This window comes from Lepidochelys kempii, chromosome 24 (assembly GCF_965140265.1).
Source record: "Lepidochelys kempii isolate rLepKem1 chromosome 24, rLepKem1.hap2, whole genome shotgun sequence".
NCBI lineage: Eukaryota > Metazoa > Chordata > Testudines > Cheloniidae > Lepidochelys > Lepidochelys kempii.
In genome coordinates, this window is record NC_133279.1 from 935,036 (window position 1) to 958,074 (window position 23,039).

Here is a 23,039-nt window from a genome sequence, read left to right on the forward strand (position 1 = left end):
GTGCTTGTACTTTCCCCTGTGTGTCACGGAGCAGATGGTGAGTAAGCGAGGGCCACTGGCAGGGTGAGATGGGGCCAGGCTCCCAGTGCCTCAGACCTGGGCTGGTTGGGTCCCAGCGTGACACCCGTAGCCACCTCGCTTTCAGCCTCCATCCCTGCAGGGTGACTGCCAGGGCAGCCCCGCTCTGCTCCGTGAACAGGAGGTGTGAGAACAGGCCAGCACTGGCTGCTCTCCGGTGAGTGAGGAGCCTGATGTCAATGCTCTTGTCAGTGGTAACCGGGTTCCACTTGGGACGGGGTGTGGGAGCAAGTCGCTCCTTTTCCCATGTGGGTTGCGCAGGGCAGCATTGCTCTCAAGTCCCAGCCTGGGTGCAGTGGAGCCAAGGGACGGAAAGCTGTGACTAGCTGTGTCTGTGCCTCGTGTGGCTTTCTTTGGCTCCCCCCACCAGACGCCCCCTTTCCACAGGAAGCGGGTGCTCGGGGCCCCGCTTGGTGTTTACATCCCTGGTAACCTTTGTCTAGCTGTGATTTCACCTTCCTCCCCCGGCTGGAAACATTCCTGGTGTTTCTTCATTTCCTGTTGCTTCCCGGCAGCCTCTCCTCATCCCAGCCTGCAAGGAGTCTGCCTCTCCCTGCTTGTGCTGGCAGACTGAGTAGCTCTGGTTTGCTCTCGGGGGGCGAAGGGTAATCCCTCGGCTCAACGCCTGGCTCTGGGGCGAGCAGACCCATCACACGCTCAGCTGCAGAGCTTTGACTGAGTTTGGGAGCTGTTTGGGAAGGTCTCAGCATTGGCTCGGGCTGGTGCGTGGCCCTGGGAACTGGGCACTGGTGCTTTGTAAAGTCGCGCACTGCCGGTAGCTGTGCCAGGCGGATCACTCTGGTCTCTGCACTGTGCTAGCTTGAGCCCGCTCCTTGTACAGAGTTGGCCAATGGTAGTGTGAGCAGAGGACGCGTGCTTGAGAGCCTGTGATCCCAAAGGGGCTCCAAGGGGTTGCCCAAGCAGGGGCTGTGTGTTCTAACGCCATGACGTGGCAGGGGGCAGGGCAGGGGGGATTTAAGTGTCTGACCATGGGGAGCTTGCAGCTGCTGACCCTGTGGGCGTGGCAGCTGTGCGGAATGCTCACCCGTCAGCGAGACCTTGGAATGTTTGTCTCCTGTGGAGGGTTTTGGAGTCACGTCTGGCCTGCTGTTGATCAGGCTTCATCGCCTTTGGCACAGTCTGGCTCATCTGTTGCCCAGGGCCCTACAAGCACTAGGACCTTATGCACCAAAAGAAGGATCGACCCCTCCTGCTGTGTTAGACGCTGTTGTAAACAAAAGGCATAGACTCTGTGCAGGGACATGTACTGGGCTGTCGCTTGTTGGGTGTATATTTCACAGGCTGGACTCTTCACCTTGAGAGGCAACTGGGCTGGTGCTATTGAGGCCAGTGCAGAAATGCCAAGTTCAGGCTGCAAGTGCAGCGTTCTTTCATCACCGAGCCCAGCCGTGTTGCATAAATGCAGCCTGGGTTCTCACCCAGCCTGTGAATTTCCTGCCTCTTGTGGTTTGCTGTCAGAATGTGAGCGTTGTTTAAACTTTGGGTTTTGTAGCTGATGTTGGTAAATTACAGTGTGCGGTGGGGAGAGCGGGTGAGTAGGATTAGTCACTGGTTCTGTTGCTAGGGACTTGGATTAACACCTAAATTGCTGCCTTTGTGTCCCAGCCTCACAGAGCCTCCCCTCTGGATGTATTTTAAGAACCTCCCCGAGGTCTTGGCATCAGAAGCTGCAGTGAGCAGGAATACTCCAAAAGCCCAACGGTCCCTCATGCTTCCCCTCCCATCTCTGCTCCCCCTCCAGTACACAACAGCCTCCAACCTGAGCCCGGGCATGGATCTGTGCTGTGCTCTGTCCCGGCTTGGGATCCCCCTGGTTGCTGCTGCGTGGGTAGCTTGGAGCGTGCCCTGGAGTGACAGGGGGTGAGCATCACTTTAAGGGCACCGGGTCTGCTGGCAAAGCTGCTGAGGTTTTGCTGCCTTGCCCGTGTTGTGCCTGGCGGCTCTGCCACGTGATTTATTGCTGGCTGCCCAGACCCTAATGACTGCGAGTGGCAGCCAGTGCTGGCCTGTACTCACGTTTATTTATGTCTGAACTCTTCCCCTGTGGGCCAGGGAAATAATCTGGGCCTCTCTAGTCCCAGGGCCCTCCCTGAGTGAAGCTCCTGGGAAACAGCCACTAGTTGAGCCTGCTGCTGGTGTGACTCCCCTGCCCTCGCCGCACTGCATGGCAGCTGCCCAGCCAACCTGCGTGCCAGGTGCTGCTTTGTTCAGACCCAGCTCCCACCCTGTGGGCTGCCAAAATGATGTGCGCAGAAATGCTGAGTCAGGAAACAGCTGATCGGAAATGAGATTTAGGCTGCAGAGAAGCCTCCTGTGTTGTGTATCTTCATGGCCCCAGCAGGCTGAATGCTCTGGCGGAACCAGGTGGGCCCAGCTGTGGCTCATAGCTTGGTAGAACAGATGTGGGCCTCGGACCTCCAGGGCATATCTTGCTCCATTTCCGGGGGTGCTAATCCTCTGGCTCACAGGGAAGATGTGAGTGGGAAGGGGTAGCCCTGTCCTGCGAAGAGTGGGGCTTTGGTTCACTTGGGCCAGCCAGAGCCTGGATCCAGCCCTGGATGGGAAAAGCCCTTTCGCTGTCTCTGCCATTATGAGCAGAAGAAAGGGACTGAAATAACCCCGAGGACGCAGGCTTTGAAAGCGGATTTCTCCTGCCTTGTAGGAGGCGCTCGACTTTCCAGGTGTCCGAAATGGTTTGGCATTGTGTGTGCCCAGGGCTGCATGCTGGGGGTTGCCCCAGTGCCCGTACCATGGTGGGTGCTCAGTAGACGCAGCCCATGCCCCCCAATAGAGCTTCCCGTCTAGGAGGCCAAGGGGAGAGACCACTCCAGCCTCTGGCCAAAGTGCTGCTGGGCGCCTGTCCCGCGTCTGGGAATGGCTCAGCGCAGCTCTGGGGGGCCAGACGTGGTGTTTGTGGGGGAGGGGGGGCAGCGCAGACTGATTGGGGTTTACCCTCAGCTGCCTTAGCTCCTGCACCCCTGGGGAAGGAGGGGTGCGTGTGGGGGGGTATTCCTGTGTGAAGGGGCCTTTGGCTGGGCTGGTCAGAGAGCCCCTGGGGGCTACCAGGGCATCGCCTCGTTCCAGCACCTCTGGGGTGTCTCGAGGCTCCTGGGCTCCCCAGATGGGGCCTCTCCCAGGCTCCCATGTCCCACCCTGGCAGTGGCTGTGTTGCCTTCTCCCCTCCCTCTGGGGTGTTTTCCCTGTGTGTCCTTTAACTGGGTCCTGGGGTGCCCTGGAGCGGAGCTGAGCGCCCCCAGCCCCGCCGAAGGCTCAGCTAGCTATGAACTTCTCACACTGGCTCATGCTAAATGAGCTGTTACCCTCGGACCGGGGTCAAAGGGCAAGTGACGTCTCCTCCCTGGCTGGCCTGTCCTGGGCTCTGTGATGTCCCCAGGGTCTGCGCAGAGGAGCTGGAGGGGTGTCCCTCACTTGGCCCGTCTCAAGGGAGCAAGGGGCCATCTCTGCTGCAGACGGGCCCCTGGGAAGGACCCAGATAGATAGTTGTGGCTGTGCTCAGTGGGGCCCAGGCGCCCACCCCAGGGCCGGGCTGCCCAGGCAGCTGCATGTCTCCGGGCCCAGGTGCGACCACAAAGTAGATTGGGTTTGTTTCCCTGCTGTGGCTTGGGAGGGCAGTTTCCTGTCAAAGGGAGGATGGGCGGTCGAGCCAGGATCCGATGCAGTGAGCTGTAGCTCACAAAAGCTTATGCTCAAATAAATTTGTTAGTCTCTTAGATGCCACAAGTCCTCCTTTTCTTCTTGGAGCTGAGTGGGACATTTCTGGGCCATAGAAGGAGCCGTGCCCACTGCCCTGGCCATGTTCTCCCTGGGCCTGGAACCTCCTCCCCTTCCATGCCCTGTGCTGGTCTCTGCCTGCCAAGCTCACTGGGTGCAGCTGTGGGCAGGAGTCAGGCGCTGGCTGGCTGCGAGTGCTGCTCCCCCAGGCGGAGGAGTGGCTGGCCCACAGGGGTGGTTCCTCGGAGGTGAGCGCACAGTCCCCACCCGCGGGCTCTGTATGCTGCTGTGGGCCCCGCCAAGGGGCGCACGAACCCAGAAAAGCTGCAGTGTCCTGGGGAGTTCCAGCAGCAGCCTGGGCGGCTTCACTCACCTTGGCACTTGGGGAGACCCCATGGTGCGTGGGCTATGAGGGGGCCGAGACTAGGTGCAGCCCTGGGTGTTTGCTGGACCCAGCCACAGGCCCCCACTTCTTTGCTCTTCCCGGCTGGAGGTGCTGGTGAAGGCTCCTGGCTCTCCCTGCTGTGGGGGCAAGAGCCCAGCCTCTCTCTGTGGGGTGCTTCAGTCTGGCCCATGGCAGCAGCATCACAGAAGGTTCTGTCTGGAGGTGGGAAACCCCCGGGCCCGGTTGCTTTGGTCTGTTCCACTAGAATATGGGCTTCCAACGTCGTCTCAGTGGCTCATTGGGTTTGCTGCTCCTCTAAGGGAGATTCCATGGGCTGGCTGGATGTATGTGTGGCAAGCAGCGTCCCCAGGCATCCCTTCATGTCCCCACCGCACCCCAGCTGCTCCAGGCCCCGGCATCTCCTGGCAGATGGAGCCAGGCTCACCTTGGCTGAGACCCCAAACTTCCCACACTTGTCTGCTATGCCTCCTCCGGGAAGCGGGTGCCAGGCAGCCTCCCAAGCAAGCAGGGATCCAAACGAGGAGCCAGTGCCAGGGGTTCCCCTGTGTGATCTCCAGCAGCCAGACACCATCTCTTCCCTGGCTCGTAGTGACCTCCTGGGGCGGGCCTGGCTTGGACGGAGCCAAGCAGCAAGTCAGTGGGGAAAGAGGCTGCCCCAATGGTGGGGCTGGCTCCAAGAGACATGGCGAGTGATTCACTTCGTCCGGTCAGTGCTGAGTGCACGGCAGCCTCCTTGGGGGCTGGGCCAGGCCGGCTAACTCCCTGTTTGTCACTGAACCGCAGGTTGGACTCCGCGAAGAGGGGCTTTGCAGCTCTGCTCCCTGTGTGCGGCGCAGATGGAGTACGTGGTAAGGCCAGCGGTTCTCGGGGACTGTGGTGGTGGGTAGGCGGCTTTGGTGATGGACCAGACTTTCTTTCTCTCACTCGGACCTGCTGGTCCCCGCTGGCCTCTCCTGCGTCTTCTTACTGGCTCTGGTGTGTTTCTCACTGAGCAGCTGTGCCCAACCATGGGGTCATGACCCCAAAGGGGGCCATGAATGTGACTCTTGGGGGTCCCACAATTTTCTGTCCCCCTTGGTGATGAAGAGCCATTCTGGACACAACGGCTCCTGCTGTTGCAGAGAGTTGCAGGGAGCCTGGGTGTGAGAGAGGGAGAGAGAGCTGGCGTGCGCGTGAGATCTGGGAGATGGGACACAGATGCTTCACCCCATGGGATCGGGTAGCGGTGTCACCGGTGCCTCTGCTGTGTCACTTGGGGAAGGACCTGCCGCTGGCCGAACATCTGCCTGCCTTCCTGCACGTCTCCCTTCTCTGGTGTGTTTCCTGAGCCGCACGCCCTGCCCGCAGGGAGCACGTCCGCAGCCTGTCGTGTGGCTGCACATCGGGATCGCAGTCTGCCGGGGGCTCTGCCTGTCCAAGAGACCTTGTGTCCAGCTCTGGGCGAGAACAAACAGCTTGCCCACAAGTAGCCATGTCTCCTGGCTGCAGGAGGGGAGCAGGTGGGCATGTCAGCCAAGGAAGCATGAATTGGTGCGGCGTCTCCTGAACTCGCACAGACTCTCTCTGTCCGGCTCTGTGCATCATTGTGTGCGCACGGCTCCGCGTGGGTTTCTCCCAAGCTGCTCGCCTGCTCCAAAGCTCTGTTTCAGCTCCCGGGCTTGTATTTCCTAGGAGGCGTCGGGTGCTGGACCCTGTGGCAGAGGCCCAGGCAGAGCCACTGTGTGCGGCCGCCCCAGAGAAGGAGTTGGGAGGCATCCAGCACGGACCCGAGGGCCCCCGGCCCTTGACCTCTGCTCCTCAGAGCATCCAGCAGGGCTGGAGGAGTCTCCGGTGGTCTCTCAGACTGCTCGCTGGCTGTGGGGGGAGGGCTCTCTGCAGGGCTTGTTTTCCCCACCAGCTCTCAGAAATGGGATCCAGCACGCTCAGCCTGGGATGGAGCAGCTGCTTTGGAAGGGGCTGGATTCTGTTGGAGTCCGACAGCCAGAGAGCACGTACTGTGCCCAGCCGCTGGGCTGCAGTCTTCTCTCTTCTGGGTCCCTGCCTCACAATGCCTGGCTGAGGCCGCGCTGCATGGGCCCTGCTGTCTGGCCCTTTGCCAGGAGCGCGGCAGGGTGGCTGGAAAGCACAGGCCTTGGTCTCCAGTGAGCCCACAGAGCCTGGGGGCCGGCTTCTCTCCTGGCCCCATGCTACCGCCTGACGCCGCTATCTCAGAGTTATGTGCCTGGCGGGGAGGGCTCTCTCTGTGCACGGGCGGCTGAAGAAGAGTTAGGCCTCACCTGGCCGCAGTTGTTGACAGGCTGGGTCAGCCCATGTGTCTCTCTAGCCCGGGCTCCTGCCCACCTGCTTTCCCGGTCTCAAGGGATCTGGGCAGGGATCAGGGTCTGGCTCTCCAAGGGCCCTTGCTCCCCGTCCCCCGGGCCCTTGCTCCCCGTCCCCCAGGCCTTGTCCCTTGCATCATCCCAGGGCTGGGAGGAGAGCAGCTCTGCCTCCACCTCCTGCAGCATCCAGGGCTCCCCCGTGGGGCGCTGAGTTAACTTCCTCTTAGCCGTGGGCTCCCTGCCCTCTCCAGCTCCCCCACCCGCGGCTGTGTGCTGCAGTTAAACCTTGCTAATGGCTCCGCCGCACACTGGCTGCAGACTCTCCCTTTCTGGCATGGGCTAGCCCGGGCTACTTCCCACACCTGCCTGCAGCCGGCCCTGTCACTCCTGGCATGAGGGCCTTGCTCCTGGGGCCGCTGGTCCAGACGCAACCAGGGGTGTGTTTTAACCTGGTTTCCCAGCGTATGACTGGGAGTTGTTTACCCCGCTGTCCGTTGGGGGCTGTGCTGGGGGGAGCCGCGCACACTTCCTTGTGTTGGGGCAGATCTTGGTGAAGCCCCAGCTTGACTGCTTGTCTCTGCTGAGGTGCTTGCTCACGTAAACGGGACTCTGGAGACCAAGGAGCATCCATGCTCGCCAGGAGTGGCTCCGCCTGGCCCACGTCACATGTGAAGTGAGTTGTCCAGTCCCATTCAAGTCCCACTTTGTTCTTCTTGCTAAATCTCTGCAGTTTGGCTCAGGTCCATGTAACCCGTGCTCCGTGTCTGGGAACCAAGGACTATTTAGCAGGGGGACCGTGGGGCAGCAGTGAGGGGCACCAGCAGAGTTGTGCAGGGGAGCCCAGGGCTGGGCTAGCAGGGGCTGCATGTCGGGATTGAGGGGCAAAAGCAGAGCTGGGGGAGTCTGGCTGGGATAGGAGGGGGCTGTGGGTCGGGACTGAGGGGCACCGGCAGAGCTGGGGGAGCCCAGGGCTGGGATAACAGGGGCTGTGGTTCAGGATTGAGGGGTGTCACAGAGATTGGGGAAGTCAGGGCCCTGCACCCCCACTTCCTGCGATTCACCGTGACTCTCAGCCAGCCAGTAGAACAAAAGGTTTATTAGAGACGACAGGAACACAGTCCAGACCAGAGCTTGTAGATATGTGCCCTCAGGGGCTTTACGCTGACTCCAGAACCTTCTCCTGTACATCTCGGGAGTCAGCCCAAACATCTTCCTGCTGGCCACTCGCAGGCCTGTGTGCTGGAGCGGTGGTGTCCAGGAGGAACCCCTACTGTGCCAGCCCTTCTCCCGGTCACCACCTCTCTCCCAGGGTCGAGCTGCAGACTCCTCCTCCCCGAGACTGCTCACCGCAGTGCCCAAGGGGACCCCTTTATTGCAACAGTCCTTCTTGCTGGTCACACACTCCCAAAAGTTAAGCGTAGCTCCTCCGGCCCCCGAAACCGCTCCTCTCCGACTCTTCAGCACGCCTTGTCCCTGTCAATCCCTCTTCGTTGTTCATGGGTGCAGTAGATCCCACCTCTGCCACCAGTTGTCACTGAGATTGGGGAAGTCAGGGCCCTGCACCCCCACTTCCTGCAATTCACTGTGACTCTCAGCTAGCCAGTAGAACAGAAGGTTTATTAGAGACAACGGGAACACAGTCCAGACCAGAGTTTGCAGACATAAACAGGACCCCTTAGTCAGGCCCTTCTGGGGGTTAGAGAGCTTAGACCCCAGCTCTGGGGCTCTCTCCTCTTCCCCAGCCCACTCCAACAACGGAAACTCCCTCCAGCCGGCTCACCCAGCCTCCCCCCAGCTCCTCCTCCAGCCTTTGTCCAGCTTCGCAGGCAGAAGGTGTTACCTGGCCCCAGCCACCCTCCCGGCTCAGGTTACAGGCTCAGGTATCGTCCCAGCCAGTGAAGTCACCCCCTGCTATCTCATCACCGATGCAGAAAGTCCCAGTAAACTCCCCTGCCACATTCCTAGGACAATCCGCCCCACTCAGTCCCCACTGTGTCACAAGGGGCACCAGCAGAGCTGAGGGGGGGGAGCCCAGGGCTGGGATAATGGGCTGTGGGTTGGGATTGAGGGGCACCAGCCGAGCTAGGGGGAGCCCAGGGCTGGGCTAGCAGGGGCTGCGGGTCAGGACTGGGGGAACCTGCAGATCAGGAGTGAGTTCGTGGAGCTCAGGGTTTGGATCAGTTGCGTAGAGCCCCGCGCCAAGCCCTCGCTGCCCATGCCTGTTCCCCCACCCCTGTGCTCCAGGGCTCTGCCCGGTCTGGGAGTGAAGGAGTTAAGGCAAAGCCCTGAGCTGCTCCCTTTGCCCCTCACTCCCTGCTCCCATGGGCAGCTGCTTCCTGTGTGTGACTCCAGCCAGCTTTTATCCTGGCCCCTGTGCTGTCCTCGGAAGCTGCTCCAGAGACGTGGGGCGGGCAATGAACAGACCCTTGGCTCCAGGAGGAGTGGAAAAGGCGCAGAGCAGGGAGGTTCAGGCGGGGGCTGCTCTGCCCCCTTCCTGCTGCTGCTGGGGCTAGTCTGCACCGGGCACCTGATGCCACCGGCAGAGTACGGCTCCAGCCCCCCCTGCCCCCTTGTGATAGGCAGGTAGGGCACCGTGCTTTGGTGCTCGGTGACCTTCGACCCCATTTCCATTGGCTGGCTGTTTGCCCCTTCCAGCAGAGGGCAGTGCACAGCTGCCTGGCCTCCGGGGGGCGCAAGCCCCTCCATTGCCTGCCAAGAGCATGCAGCCGGGCTCGGCTGTGGGGTGGAACACGCAGGGCTCGGCTCAGGGAAATCCCGGGTAGGTGGGTCGCTGCTTCCTGCATGCCTTTCAAGTGGCTGTGCAGCACTGCTGGGCCCCAGGCAGAGTGAGCTCTGCTCTCGCACGGACTGTGCAGGGACCCCTGGAATGGTCATTCCCTGGTGCGAGAGGCTGTGGTGAGTGCTGGTGAATGGTGCTGGGAGGGGTGTGTGCACGGGGGTCTCCCGGGGGTGGGGCGCAGAGTGCACGGGGATCTCGTGGGGGCTCAGAGTGCACGGGGATCTCCCGGGGGTGGGGGTGGGGCGCAGAGTGCACGGGGATCTCCCGGGGGTGGGGTGGGGGTGCAGAGTGCACGGGGATCTCGTGGGGGTGGGGCGCAGAGTGCACGGGGATCTCCCGGGGGTGGGGGTGGGGCGCAGAGTGCACGGGGGTCTCCCGGGGGTGGGGGTGCACGGGGATCTCCCGGGGGTGGGGTGGGGGTGCAGAGTGCATGGGGATCTCCCGGGGGGGGGGGGGTGCACGGGGGTCTCCCGGGGGTGGGGGTGGGGCGCAGAGTGCACAGGGATCTCCCAGGGGTGGGGGTGCACGGGGGGTCTCACCGCTGCGCCCAAGGACTCTTGTCTGTGGTGCTGGTGGCTCCCGGAGGCCGGCTGAGCCTCCCTGCTGTGGTTAGCAGCAGCACTTTGGCGACGCGGGAGGCTATTTCCAGCCTTGGCCAGATTTCCATTTCCCTTGCTGCTCGTGGCTGCCTGCCAGGGCTCGCACCGCGGCTGGGAAGCGCTGACACCTGTATGGGGGACGTGGCCATGGCAAGTGGCCGGTGCTGCTCCGAGGTCTGGAGCCGGTGCTCCCCTGCGATGTGTCTGGCTGGGGGAATGTCGTTTACTCATGCTTAGCCTTTGGGGCTGGCCACACCCAGGAATATCCGTCCTGCCCTGCGGGGCTCAGCTCCGGCCTCAGCCTCCATTCAGAGCCAGAGCAGTCGTAAGGGGACCCGCCAGTGAAATCTCATGGAGTTGGGTCCAGTGGTGGAGCCAGGGCCTTTCGTTTGCTAGGAGTCCACCCCTTGTGTTTCCAGCCCTTCTGGCTGTAGAGCAGCCAAAGGGATTTGCGTGGAACCGAGGCAGAGCTGTTGTCCTGAGTCTGCAGAGAGCCTGAAACAATAGCTCTGAGCGGTGTGGCCTGAGGTGGGTGTTAACTCTGAACACTAGTGAGGACTGCCCACCAGCCCAAACTTCCCTCGCCCGGGCCCGCTGGACTAGAGAGCTGTATTCTGCAGACGCGGTTCTGTGGCCCAGTGGGGAGCTGGCAATTTGCAAGTAGCCCTGGGGGCTGTTGCTGATTGTATCCTTCTCGCTCTTCAGTTAGTACAAACTCTGACCCGAGCCTGCCCCAGAGGCCTCGGGCCTCAGCCCAGTGCTGCCGTGTCCAGAGCTGGCTGCAGCAGCATGTGTGGGCGGGGGGGTGCTGCTCCCCGCGGCTTGGGCCTAGCTGAAAGTGACATGCAAAGGGCGTGAGAACGTGGGTCTCACGTGCCCCGGCTGCTGCCCCCCAGCACCCGCAGTGCTGGAGCAAGCTTGGTGCTCAGAGTGACTGGCAGGTTTGGGAAGGGCAGGGACGGCTGCTGCGGGTGACAGGCGCTGCAGAGGAGAAGGCTCTCTCCACCCACAGCGGGGAGGGGCGGAGCGTCTGGCACAGCATGGAAAGGGGAGTTTGGAGTCGGGTGCCACGGGGCCCTGCTTCACCTGTCCTGCCGGGGCTGGAGAGCTGGCACCCAGCGGGTGTTGGGCCGGATGGGAGAAGGGGGTGAGCATGGAGAGCCGTGGTGCCCCTGCCCGGCACACAGGCCCACGTGTCCCTGCAGAGAGAGGGCACCCCCGGTCTGTGCTCCCCCCTGGCTCCGCCCCACGCCTGTGACCTTGATTTTCTGCTCTAGATACTCCCTGCGACCACACCCCTTCGGGAGGGAGCCAGCGAGTCAGGGCCCCCCCCCTCCCCCCTGCTGTGGGCAGAGGCTGTGAGTCAGCACTGCCCTTCCGATTGGCAGCAGCCCCCTCTCCTCTCCCGGGAGCCGCAGTCACTTAGAGCCAGCTCCATGCAGGAAGCAGCAGCTCCTCCCCAGCTCCCGGCAGCTGGGGAATCTCCGCCTGCACCTCTGGCTGCGGCCGGCTGAACGCACCAGCTTCCTGCGCCCTGCCCGGCTGGAGCTGGAGCACCCAGCCCTGCTCGGTCTCTGCCCAGCTCCCTGCTCCTCTCAGTCGCTCTGGGGCCCCAGGCCCTGGCTGGACACGTGCGGCAGCCGCATCTCGCCTTGCCCACGGGACCCCCGCCAAGCCTGCGTGGCTGCCCACTGCCTTTGAGAGGGGAGCATCCCTGGCCCCAGCACGTGGGCCAAAGCACCCACGCCCACGGAGGGGGCCTCGTCGGCTCCAGGCTGGTGCCCAGAGTGCAGCCGGGCTGGGCTGGAACACGCTCTGTGGCTGCCTTGTCTCCGGACTTTAAATATTCATGCCTTTGATTTCCTGCTAGCTGGAGACAGCAGGAGCTGGGCTGGAGGCAGGGGTTGGCGCAGCAGGCCAGGGAGTGCTGGCAGGCTGGCAGGGCTGGGGGCACTGGACTGGACAGTGGTCTCTGGGCAGCACGGCTTGAGGATATCCTGACAGGTGGAGGAGCAGCAGCCCTGGGCTCAGCTTGTGGCTCCGACTGCCTCGCCCACTGGGCCCCGTCGGGTGCAGCCAGCGGCCTCGCCTGCTTCCTCTCTGCAGCTGAGCTGGAATCGTGCAGGGGGCAGGGGTTGCTCTCCAGCCGGCTGCACCAGCGTGTCCCTCCCTGTCCTGCCCTTGCCACGCTGCTTGTTATTGACTGGCTGTAACGAGGTGGGATCCGTCTGCCGCTGCCTGGGGAGCGCTGGTGCAGGGGGCTGTGTGTTGCGGGGAGATGAGCTTTGACTGTGACCAGACGCTGCTGCTCCCTCCTGCCTGCTCCCAGTGACGCTCACCCGGCGTCCCTTTGGCCGGGGGCTCGGGGCCGGCTCTCCCAGTGGTCACGCTGCGCTGGCGGGGGGCTGGCGTGGGAGCTGGTCTAGCTGCATGTTTCTGGAGTCCCTGCTCCACAGGGTGCTGGCTGCCCTAGGCTCTTGGTCTCTTCAGGGGCAGGCCGTAAGGGCCAGGCCAGCCACCCTGCTCCAGAGCCGGATTGGCCTGCCTGAGCCCCTCCAGTATGGATCTGCTGCAGAAGAGTAAATACAGCCACCTCCGGAACGAGTCGGTCTCCTCCCTGGAGGAGGCAGTGGCTGGCGCAGGGTCCCTGGGGTCCCCAGTGGAGTCCCTCGTGCCCAGTTCCCTGTCGTCCTCCTCCCTCAGCCCCATGCTGCCCATCGGGGAGCTTTCGTCGGAGTCCGAGGACAGCCCCACCACCCTGTGCTCCTTCTTCCCCAAAATGGCCAACCTGAAGCTCTCCTACCCCGCCAACCTGCTCGGCCTGCGGGGCTTCTCGGCTGTCAGCATGAAGGAGGCGGGGAGCCTCGGGGAGCCGGGTGCGGCGCTGGCTGCGGTGGACGCCCCCAGCCCCGATTCAGCGGGGCCTGTCGCTGTCTGTCCTCAGGATATGAACAAGCTGAGCTGCGGGAAGAAGACGCGGGTGGAAGGCGGCCAGCTGGGGGGCGACGAATGGACCCGCCACGGCAGCTTCGTCAATAAGCCCACCCGCGGCTGGCTGCACCCCGACGACAAGGTCATGGGCCCCGGCGTCTCCTACCTCGTCAGGGTGAGTGCAGCGGGCGCCCCGGCGTGGCGAGGAGGGAGCAGGGGGCGGACAGGGAGGGGCGGTGACCACACCTGCACTGGGCTGTAGGGACCCAACTGCCTAAGCAGCTGTCCCAGCCCCCCAGCAGGGGACGTTGCTCCACACCCCTGGCTGCCCCAGCAGAGAGGCCCCTGGGCAGGGCAGTGTGTGGGGAGCTCGCCCTGCCAATCTGGCCCAGGTGGCACTTTCCCCTTTGGGCACTGCCCTCCAGGGGAAATGCGGTTCCCGGAAGGCCAGGATTGGATCTGGGTGGGGTCCATGCCTGTCGGCTCCCTGTTGGGGGCAGGATGGGGCTCGGGGGAGACAACGGGAGGGCCAGGCAGGGCAGTGTCTCTGAACCCTCTGCCCAGGGCGCTTTCATTGCCTGCATGGAGGGGGCGGCCCGCGAGTCCCCGGCCCTGAGTGGCTCTGCAGTGCCGCTGCTCTGGGAGGAAGGGACCTGCGTGTCCATTGCCACAGCGCTTCACCTGAGGTCTCCAAACCCCGGCCTGCCAGGGGCCCCTCCTCTGCGGGCGGGAGGGGAGCTGCTCTGGACATAGCTGCTTCCTTTGTGTGCCCAGTGAGATTTCTTCTCCTTTCGTGCACCTCAGCCAGGCTGGCTGCCCCCCCCCAACTCCGGGGGCACACTAAGGGCTCCAAGGCCCTGGGCCGGCGGCTGCTGCACCCCTGCGAGTGGAGCGGTTTGGCAGGCAGGGTGGGGGCAGCTGGGGTCAGGGTGCCTCCCAAGTCCGCCAGGCAGATGCCCACTCAGGCGGGCGCTGTAGGAGGCACAGGAAGCCCGAGGCAGCCGCTCCATGGGGAAGTGTTGCCACACTCCCTCACTTGCATTGGCGCTGGCCTCTTGCTTGGCCCTCGGGTGCTGGGCCAGGAGCCTTCCTCCTCCCTGTGACCCAGCACAGCTTGCCAGAGCCCGCTCCCAGCGGGGGTCCCTCCCGCGCTGCCCGGCACCCCCGTCGCTCCACGCAGGGACCCCTGCCCTCAGTCTGACGGGCTTCTTCGGAGCTGCCTGTGGAGACTGCAGCTTCCAGCGTGTTTTGCTGCCTGGCCATGCTGGGATCAAAGCCTCTGGGCTGCGCCATCCGCTGGACCGCCCTTGGCCCCATGTGCCTGGGCACGGGTGTAACTGGGCATGCCCAGCCATACCTACACAACCAGGAGTCCGGTGGCACCTTAAAGCCACTCACAGATTGATTTGGGCATCAGCTTCCGTGGGTCAAAACCCCACTTCTTCAGATGCATGGAGGGAACATTACAGATCCAGGCATAACTATATTGGCACACGAAGAGAAGGGAGCTACCTCACAAGTGGGGAACCAGTGCTGACCGGGCTGGTTCAGTCAGGGTGGATGTGTCCACTCCCAGTAACTGATGAGGTGTCAATACGCGACATCTGGAACCAGTCCGTGGGCACCGCTTAAAGCCTGCATGGGGCCCTGGAGACAGACCCCAGGATGTGCTGGCCAGCCTCCCACACTGGCACCATGGCTCTGGTGCCATGCGGCAGAGGGCGGCACCGAGCCAGACTCGCTGGCCACTCCAGTGCATTGCTTAGAGCACAGTATCCCAGCTCTCCGCTCCAAGAGACGCCCTCAGCCTTGGTGCTGGGGCGCTCCTGGCTGTCTCCCCCCAGGTGGTGTAGCTGGAGCCTGCCTGCAATGTTAGCTCAGCCTGCAGAGCCCCATGCGTGGTGGGGCAGCGCCAGGCACTTCCCCCTGCGTACCAGCTGGGCTGGCCCTTTCCTCTTTGCCTCATGCTTTTCAGCTTGGCTGCCAGCTCTGGTCCCTGCTGCTGAGAGCCACCTCGGGGGCTGGGGCTTGACGGGGTGAGGCTGGGGCAGGGCGCAGGACCAGGGAAGGGGACTCAGCTTCCTACACCCAGCTCTGCCGGGCAGCCCCCTCCTGCCGGGCAGCTCACTGCTCTCCCCCCAGCTCTGCTGACAGCTCACAGCCTGGGTGTGTCTTGAGTGGGTGCAACGCATTTGGGGCAGGACGTGCACATGGAGCACCAGGCGGAGACCAGACAACTCATTTCACTTGTGACCTGAGCCAGGATTAAACAGCCCCGTTTCTAGCCTGCAGGGGCTTGCAGGGGGCCCTGCTCAGAGTCCCTTGCTGGGGGCCTCCCTTCAGAGCCCTACGCCCCCATCCCCGCAGCATAGGAAGAGATAGGGAAGGCTGAATTTAGCTCTTCGGAGACTCCCCCCGCAGCATCAAGGCCACACCTGGGGGGCACTAAATAGAGAAGCTCTGTTCTTGGTAGGCAGAAGTTAGAGTTACCGTGTCTGGCATGAGTGCCTAGCCCAGCTGGGGGCAGGGAGCAAACGACCCCAGGGCCAGTGTCTACCCAGCTGGCATCAGCCAAGAGAGGCAGGGCTCAGGGCTCTGCCAAGCCAAGGGGGCACTAGCGGGCTCCCGAAACCATCCTGGGAATGGGGCTTTTGAATTGTGCCCTTTTCATCATCTAACGGGTGTGCAGGGTGTCACGGAGTGTGGGGGAGTCCGGGCCCTGCACCCCTCTTCCTGGGATTCACTGAGACTCTCAGCCAGCCAGTAAAATAGAAGGTTTATTGGACAACAGGAACACAGTCCAAAACAGAGCTTGTGGGTACAACCAGGACCCCTCAGTCAAGTCCTTCTGGGGGAGCAGGGAGCTTAGACCCCAGCCCTGGGGTTCCCCGCGTTCCTCCACCCAGCCCCAAACTGAAACTAAACCCACCCAGCAGGTTCCCTGCTGCAGCCTCCGTCCACATTCCTGGGCAGAGGTGTTACCTCCCCCTCCCCCTCCTGGCTCAGGTGACAGGCTCTCAGGTCTCCCATCCCCAGGGCACATTCCCAGGTCAACACTCCCCCCTCCCTGCTGCGTCACATCCTCACACAGGGCTCCTCCTGAGGGTCCAGGGGGGCTGGGTCATGGGAGCAGAGAGGGTGGGTTACTGACCCCTGCAGGGGATGGTGGGTTCCTCCTACTAACTCCCTGTGATGCTGGGGCCTGGGCGTGTGCAGTGGCTGAGCTGGCTGGGGCCGGGGGCTGGGCGTGTGCAGTGGCCGAGCTGGCTGGGGCCGGGGGCTGGGTGTGTGCAGTGGATGAGCTGGCCGGGTGCTGGGCGTGTGCAATGGCTGAGCTGCCCTGGGGCCGGGGGCTGGGCGTGTGCAATGGCTGAGCTGCCCTGGGGCCGGGGGCTGGGCGTGTGCAGTGGCTGAGCTGGCCAGGGGCTGGGCGTGTGCAGTGGCTGAGCTGGCCAGGGGCTGGGTGTGCAGTGGCTGAGCTGGCCGGGGGCTGGGCGTGTGCAGTGGCTGAGCTGGCCAGGGGCTGGGTGTGCAGTGGCTGAGCTGCCCTGGGGCCGGGGGCTGGGCGTGTGCAGTGGCTGAGCTGGCCGGGGGCTGGGCGTGTGCAGTGGCTGAGCTGGCTGGGGCCGGGGGCTGGGCGTGTGCAGTGGCTGAGCTGGCTGGGGCTGGGGGCTGGGCGTGTGCACTGGCTGAGCTGACTGGGGGCTGGGCGTGTGCAGTGGCTGAGCTGCCCTGGGGCCAGTGCTGGGGTCTGTGTGAGGAAATCCCCCAAGGGGCACCTGGAGGGCGTTGGCATCTCAGGGATGGTGCCCCAGAGCCAGGCACCAACCCAGACCCTCCCCTAGAGAAGCACAGGGAGGGTTCTTTCACGCTGTAATATTTCTGCTCCCCACCTCCCCATGCGAGCCCACGGGGGGTCGTGGGGAGCCGAGCACGACCTTCGGTGAGGCCAGCCAGTGCCCAAACACAGCCCCTCCCCTGTTCCACCCCTGCAGCTCACCCTGTGGTGCGTGGGAGCTGGGGTGTCTGGAGCTGTGGGGCTGGGGGAGGCCTTGTGGAATGGCCCTGCACCCTGAGTGCTGAGCCGGTGCAGGGGAGCAGCCTGCCAGCATTGCAGCCCTGGGGCTGGCGGGAGAGGCCGGGCTGTGCCATCCCAGCGGGCGTGGAGGTTATTGGGCTGACCCCATCCTGCTGTCTGATGCTCTCTCTCTCTCTCTCTCTCGCACACGCAGTACATGGGCTGCGTGGAAGTTCTCCAGTCCATGCGGGCGCTGGATTTCAACACCAGGACGCAGGTCACCAGGTGAGCCCCAGGCTGCCCTGCCTCCTGTGAGCCCCGCAGGCACAATAGCTGGCTGTGGGCAGAGAGGCCTCACGCCAGGAGGTGCACCCGCATGTACCCCCTTCACTGATGCCCATGGGCCTGGAGGGGGGGTTCTGACCCAGTGCCCTGCGGGTGAGCTGAACTTGGTGAAGCAGGACGGGAGCCCGTCAGGCAGCCAGGCCACTCTGGGCCCAGAGCAAGTCCCATGGTGCCCCCCACCAGTGCTGCTGGGTGGCAGCTGCCAAGGAGTGTGGTGGGGTCTGAACCGCAGCTGCATAGGCGGTGCCAGGGAGACCGGTGCCTCTGTCGATGGGCTTAGCGAAACCAGACACTCGCTCCAGCCTCTGCCAGGCCAAGGGGGCCCCGCCCGTGTCCCTCCCCCGGCTGGAGAGGATGGTTTGGGGACTCTCAGGATGGCAGGCCCTTCCCAGCCCTTCCCCCCTTTCTGCACTCAGCCCACAACCCTTGGCCCCTTTGCGCAAGGCTCGTGTGTATGAACGACTGCAGCCTCTTTGGGGGGCAGGGTCGATCCCCCTTGCAGAGCCGCTTCCAGGCCCTGGACTAGGGGCCCGTCTCCTTGTAGCTTTGCTCTCCCCAAGTGGGCTAAGACCTGTGCCTCCCCTCCCAGCACTCAGGGGTCTGTGTGTCACCGGTCCCTGGGGGAAGGGATACTGTGGGGGGCTCATCGGGGAAGTGGCTGGGGCCTGGCTGCTCCCTGGGGCTGCCCTGACTTTGCCCTGTGGTCCCGCAGGGAGGCGATCAGCCTGGTGTGCGAGGCGGTGCCCAGTGCCAAAGGAGCCGTCCGGAGGAGGAAGGTAAGGCCAGGCCGGGTAAAGGCCGCATGCTCTGGCGGTTGGAGGGGGGCCCAGAGTCTGGACAGCCCTGCCGCTGACTCCCGGGGGCCAGGGGTGGGGGCGAGGAGCGGACATGGCAGGACCACAGGGCAAAGGGGCAGGACTCTGACTCCTTCGCTTCCCACACGCTCGTGTTCTCACCCCAGCCCCGGCTCAGCTGGGTCAGAGCTGGGAATTTGACCCCGGGTTCTAGGAGCCAGGCAGTACTGGTGTCTGGCAGGAGGCTTTCGGTGGGTTGGGGGGAGCACTGGGAGCTGGGAAGCCCTTGTATTTGCAGTCGGGAGGCACATGCACACCCCCTCCCCATGGGTCTCTGGAGGGAGCCGTGCACACTCCTGCTCCCTCCCTCTTCTACTGGAGCAGGAGCCTCCAGCCCTCTCCTGGCTGCCCCTTGCCGTGGGTTGGCAGGTGTGGCTGGCCTGGGCTAGGCCCCCCGCTGTGGGGGCTGATCGATCCAGAGCGGCCCTGTCTGGCGCTAATGGAGGAGCGAGAGGCTCCAGCGCAGCCCTCCCCCCTCAGTCAGGGTGGGGGGGCCCTGCTGCTGCTGGTTAATGAGTGTGGGGCGGGCGGCGGGAGATTGAGGGCTGAGCCGGAGGGGGGCTGCTGCCTTTCCTGGAAGGTGAGGGGCAGTGGGGCCTGCACAGGGGCTGGGCTGCGCTGGAGCGGAGCTCTGCTCCCACCTGGCCCAGGGCCACGGCGTGCTCTGCTGTGGAGGGGCTCCCGGGTCGCTCCGTGCCAGGCCTGGGGTGGCTGGGGCGGTAGATGTGAAGTGTTGGAGGATTGGTGTGGCTGAGCCCCGGGCGCTCGGGGGCCCGACTGGGCAGTGAGGGGTGTTCTCCCCTCGGCCCCATCCCCCTAGCGGACGGTCCTTTGCTTCCGTAGCCCTGCGGCCGCTCGCTGAACTCCATCCTGGGCAAGAGCAACCTCAAGTTTGCCGGCATGCCCATCACCCTCACCATCTCCACCAGCAGCCTCAACCTCATGGCGTCCGACTGCAAACAGGTGAGACTCACCGGGCGAGGAGGGGGGCTCGGTGGGGCCACAGATTCCACTTCCTGTCTGCTATGGCTGGGGAGCAACAGGAGTGGGGCTCCCACCCCTGCCTACCCAGCCCCCATCTCTGCAGCTCCACTCCCCCTGTCTGCCCGGGGACACAGGCCAGGCCTGCCTCTCAGACCCCGTGTGCTGGGCCCCCACGGAGGGTCACTGGTTCGACCCAGGCCCATGATGCCCCAATACAGGGCACCATGCAGGGCAGGTCCATGGCTGCCAGCTCCAGGGGCGGTGGGGGGGCCCGAAGGCCAGGCGGAGACCCCACGTCCCTGGGGGTGTCTCCCCCACACAGGTGTCCCTGGCTGGGCAGAGCAGCCGGGGGCTGTGTCTAACCAACAGCTCTCCCTTCCCCACAGATCATCGCCAACCATCACATGCAGTCCATCTCCTTCGCCTCCGGGGGGGACCCGGTGAGTGAGCCGCTGGGGACCTTTGCTCTGTGTCCAGGTTCTGCTGATGGCTGGGCTCCATCCCACCTCCGTCCAGGGCTCCTTCGGAGGGGCGGGGGAGCTCTCCCCCACTGCTGGCCCGCTCGCGGTGCCGTTCTGACCCAAGCCCCTGCATTTGGCCAGCACCCCCGTTACTGCCCCAGCAGGGGTGAGCCGCTCCAGCAGGGCCGGGCTGGTGCCCTGGTACGTCCCCCAGCCCTTCACCCTGGCCTCACGCCTGGGACTGCCATCGCTGTGCTGAACACTAGGCTGTGGGCGATGGGTGGGGTGGTGCCCCCAGCTCTGGGTGCCACTCCCACCTCACCCGCCGTGTCTCACCCACAGGAAACTGCCGAGTACGTCGCCTACGTTGCCAAAGACCCCGTCAATCAGAGAGGTGAGTGACTCCTGCCACCTCTTGGCTGGCTGGCACAGCCATTAACCCCACCGCTGCGGGACGCCTGCCTCGGCCCAGTGCTGCCCCCCAGCCAGCTGGGGCCACGAGAGCTGGGCTGGTGGCCCCCCCAGGCTGCGCTCGCAGAGACGCCCTGGCTGGCTCTAGGCCTGCAGCAGCAGTTGTTGCTTTGCTGGGGCCCTGCTGCCAGGGTGGGCCAGGGGTAGGTGTAATGGGAGCCTGGCAGTGCTCGGGGTGGGTGGGTGGGTGTGGGTGCAGGGTCCCTCCCTCTGAGCCCTGCTCTTGTTTCCTCTCCAGCCTGCCATATCCTGGAGTGCCCCGAGGGCCTGGCGCAGGATGTCATCAGCACCATTGGGCAGGCCTTCGAGCTGCGCTTCAAGCAGTACTTGAAAAACCCCCCAAAGCTCGTAACGCCCCATGACAGGTACGGGGGGACCCTCAGTGGGGTGCTGCAGGGTGTGAGGATCCCCTGGAGCTCCCTGGCCGGATGGCGGGGCTCTGGGTAGGACGCTCTGGCTGCCTGGGTCCAGTCCAGGGGCTGCTGGGCCTGAGACAAGGAACCCCAGTGCCCTTGGTGGGGCGCCAGGCGCTGAGCTGGCCGGGGGAGCGGAGGGCGCGTGGCAGAGCTGGGGCATGTTGCTGCTCACCCCGTGCTGCCCAACCCCTAGGATGGCCGGGTTCGACGGCTCAGCCTGGGACGAGGAGGAGGAAGAGCCATCGGACCACCAGTACTACAATGACTTCCCCGGCAAAGAGCCCCCCCTTGGGGGCGTGGTGGACATGCGGCTGCGTGAGGCTGCCAGTGCGACCCAGACGCCCAATCCCCTGGGGGCAACGCTGGTAAGCATCGCTTGCTTCCACCGGCTCGTCCCACTGCACCCCTTCCCAGGGCCGTGCCGGGTGGGTCCCTTGGGGCCAGCTTGGGGTGGGGGGAGCTACCATCCCCATGGTGTGGCCAGAAAGAGGGGAAGCAACTCAGGGCTGAGTGGGGGGCCTAGGGCCACCTGGCCGATGAGTCCCTCTTTCCTGCTCAGACCCCAGGGTGAAACCTAGCAAGGTACGTCCATGCACAGGGGGCATCTGCAGGCCAGTCTGCCCCCGAAGGGGCTGCCTGTTGCCAGTCGGTGCAGGATGGGTGGCACATGGTCAGACTGGAGGCCACTGGAGCTGGGCACTGTGGGCATGGGGAAGAGAAGGGAACAGTCTGAGCCTTGTCTCTTCCTCCTGCAGCCTGTGGGCCAGATGTCCAGCGCAGAGCACGAGCCCCGGAAGCAGCACCCTCCCGCCCAAGGTACCGGACCACGGGCAGCCGTGCCACAGGTTCCCTCACCCACCTGCTGGGGGCCTCATGGCCTGGCACGGCTCAGCGCCTTCCTGCCCCATGCGACGGGGCTGGCTCCGGCATTGCCTCCACGCTGCCCTCCGCAGTGGGACAGGCTAATCTCTGAGCATCACCCATGGTGCCAGGCCCAGTGCCCTGTGTGTGCCAGGGCAGGGAGCTTGAATACCCCAGGGCTTTCGTGTCCCTGGGTCCAGTTCTGCATCATCTTTGGGTTTGCCAGGATCACATGGAGCAAATCAAGGGCTCCCAGCAGAGTGCGGGGCTGGTCTCCTCCTGCCCCCTAGCTGGGGTCTCTGCCGCTGTCCCTGGGGTAACCCAAGGCCCAGCAGGGGGGGTGTTGGACCCTGTAGCTGAGGTTGTGGGGGAAGGTCTGGCTCTCGGGCTGGCAAGCCCTGCTAACTGCAGCTCCCCTCCCTGCAGGAAGGGATAAATACGCCCCCGGCACCGGCCCAGCCATTCGCACCGATCTGTTTGACGACCCATCCTATGTCAACGTGCAGAACCTGGACAGGTCGCGCCAGGCCTCTGCCACCAGCATCCCGGGCACGGCCAACGGCAGTGCCCAGCGAGACCTCTTCGACATGAGTGAGTGAGGGTTGGCCCGTCCTGCTGGCCCTCTGCACGAGCTCTGCATGGCTGCTGGGCTGAGGGGCCTAGCTTGCCTCTGTCCAACCGGCTAGAGCCTCAGGGCACGGCATGGGTGTGGGCTCCGTGTCCATCCAGCCCCTGCTTCTCTCCCCCCGCAGAGCCCTTTGAGGACGCCCTGCGCGTCCCGCCTGCGGTGCCGGTGGGGCTGCCGCCGGCCCAGCTCCTGGCCTCCATGGAGGAACAGCTGCGGCGGGAGCCCTGGTACCACGGGAAGATGAGCCGCAAGGAGGCAGAGAAGCTGCTGAAGGTGAACGGGGACTTCCTAGTGCGGGAGAGCACCACCACACCGGGCCAGTACGTGCTGACCGGGCTGCAGGGTGGGCAGCCCAAGCACCTGCTGCTGGTCGACCCCGAGGGAGTGGTGAGTCGGCCTTGGGGCCATGGTGCGTGGCTCCCTTCCCCAGTCCTACAGGCTTGGTGCTCAGGGGAAGAGCTAATCAGAGCTGGGAGCCCAGAGCAAAGCCAAGCCACTGCCCAGTGTTACCCTGCGGGTCTCCTGGGGTGCCAGCTGGGCACAGGGCCAGCACCCCATATTCCTGCCCCCCATGGGCTCCTGGGTTCTGTATGTGAGAACAATTGACAGGAGCCCTGCCCCGCTCCGGCCCTGGCTCCAGCTCAGCCCCGTGGGCCCTTAGCCACCCCCGCCCCGGAGGTGGGTACGGCCACCCCACCCTCCTGGAGGTGCCTCAGCTGGGTCCTGCAAGGGGGCATGTGTGGACCGGACGGGACACTGGCTCGTCTCTGCAGGGTTTGTGCTGCCATGTATCATTTGGTCACAAGAGGGCGCACATGCCTCCTGGCTCCACCCACTTATTGGCCATCCTCTGAGCCCGGTTTCTGGCCCCTGCAGGTGCGGACGAAGGATCATCGCTTTGAGAGCGTCAGTCACCTGATCAGCTACCACATGGACAATCACCTGCCCATCATCTCAGCGGGCAGCGAGCTGTGCCTGCAGCAGCCTGTGGAGAGGAGACTGTGAGGCACATGGGGGCCTCGGCAGAGCCCCCCGGGCCCTGCCCACCCTGGCCTTCTCATCCCCTGTCTGCCAGCAGGGCTCTTGGACTGTTTCAGCCACTGCTTCCCCAGGAGG

The 23,039-nt window shown here is 64.3% G+C and overlaps 2 protein-coding genes across 3 annotated transcripts in view; one reads left to right on the forward strand and one right to left on the reverse strand.

Annotated features, from left to right (window-relative positions):
• Positions 1–4,808, reverse strand: part of CKS1B (CDC28 protein kinase regulatory subunit 1B) — a 6,565-nt gene extending 1,757 nt beyond the window's left edge. Inside the window, exon 1 of the mRNA XM_073323472.1 lies at positions 4,662–4,808. Within this exon, the coding sequence (XP_073179573.1) occupies positions 4,662–4,808 (147 nt within the window). The remainder of the gene's footprint in view (positions 1–4,661) is intronic.
• Positions 4,201–22,936, forward strand: SHC1 (SHC adaptor protein 1). 2 transcript variants are annotated; one of them, XM_073322904.1, is made up of 13 exons: positions 4,201–5,085; positions 12,899–13,060; positions 17,118–17,188; positions 17,961–18,024; positions 18,946–19,065; positions 19,473–19,526; positions 19,890–19,941; positions 20,257–20,383; positions 20,628–20,799; positions 21,190–21,250; positions 21,722–21,886; positions 22,048–22,310; positions 22,800–22,936. In XM_073322904.1, the coding sequence occupies exons 1-13, from the start codon at positions 5,074–5,076 to the stop codon at positions 22,926–22,928; spliced, it is 1,452 nt and encodes a 483-aa protein (XP_073179005.1). In that variant the 5' UTR covers positions 4,201–5,073; the 3' UTR covers positions 22,929–22,936. The 2 variants fall into 2 exon arrangements, with proteins under 2 accessions (XP_073179005.1, XP_073179004.1); XM_073322903.1 differs by lacking the exon at positions 4,201–5,085 and having other exon boundaries at positions 11,325–13,060.
• The last annotated feature ends 103 nt before the right edge of the window (positions 22,937–23,039 follow it).

Excerpts from the sequence above, each read along its gene's own strand:
- SHC1 (XM_073322903.1), top strand. The coding sequence starts at position 12,515 with ATGGATCTGCTGCAGAAGAGTAAATACAGCCACCTCCGGAACGAGTCG. Across the intron at positions 19,942-20,256 it reads AGACCCCGTCAATCAGAGAG|CCTGCCATATCCTGGAGTGC; the intron begins GTGAGTGACTCC and ends TTTCCTCTCCAG. Across the intron at positions 20,384-20,627 it reads CTCGTAACGCCCCATGACAG|GATGGCCGGGTTCGACGGCT; the intron begins GTACGGGGGGAC and ends CCCAACCCCTAG.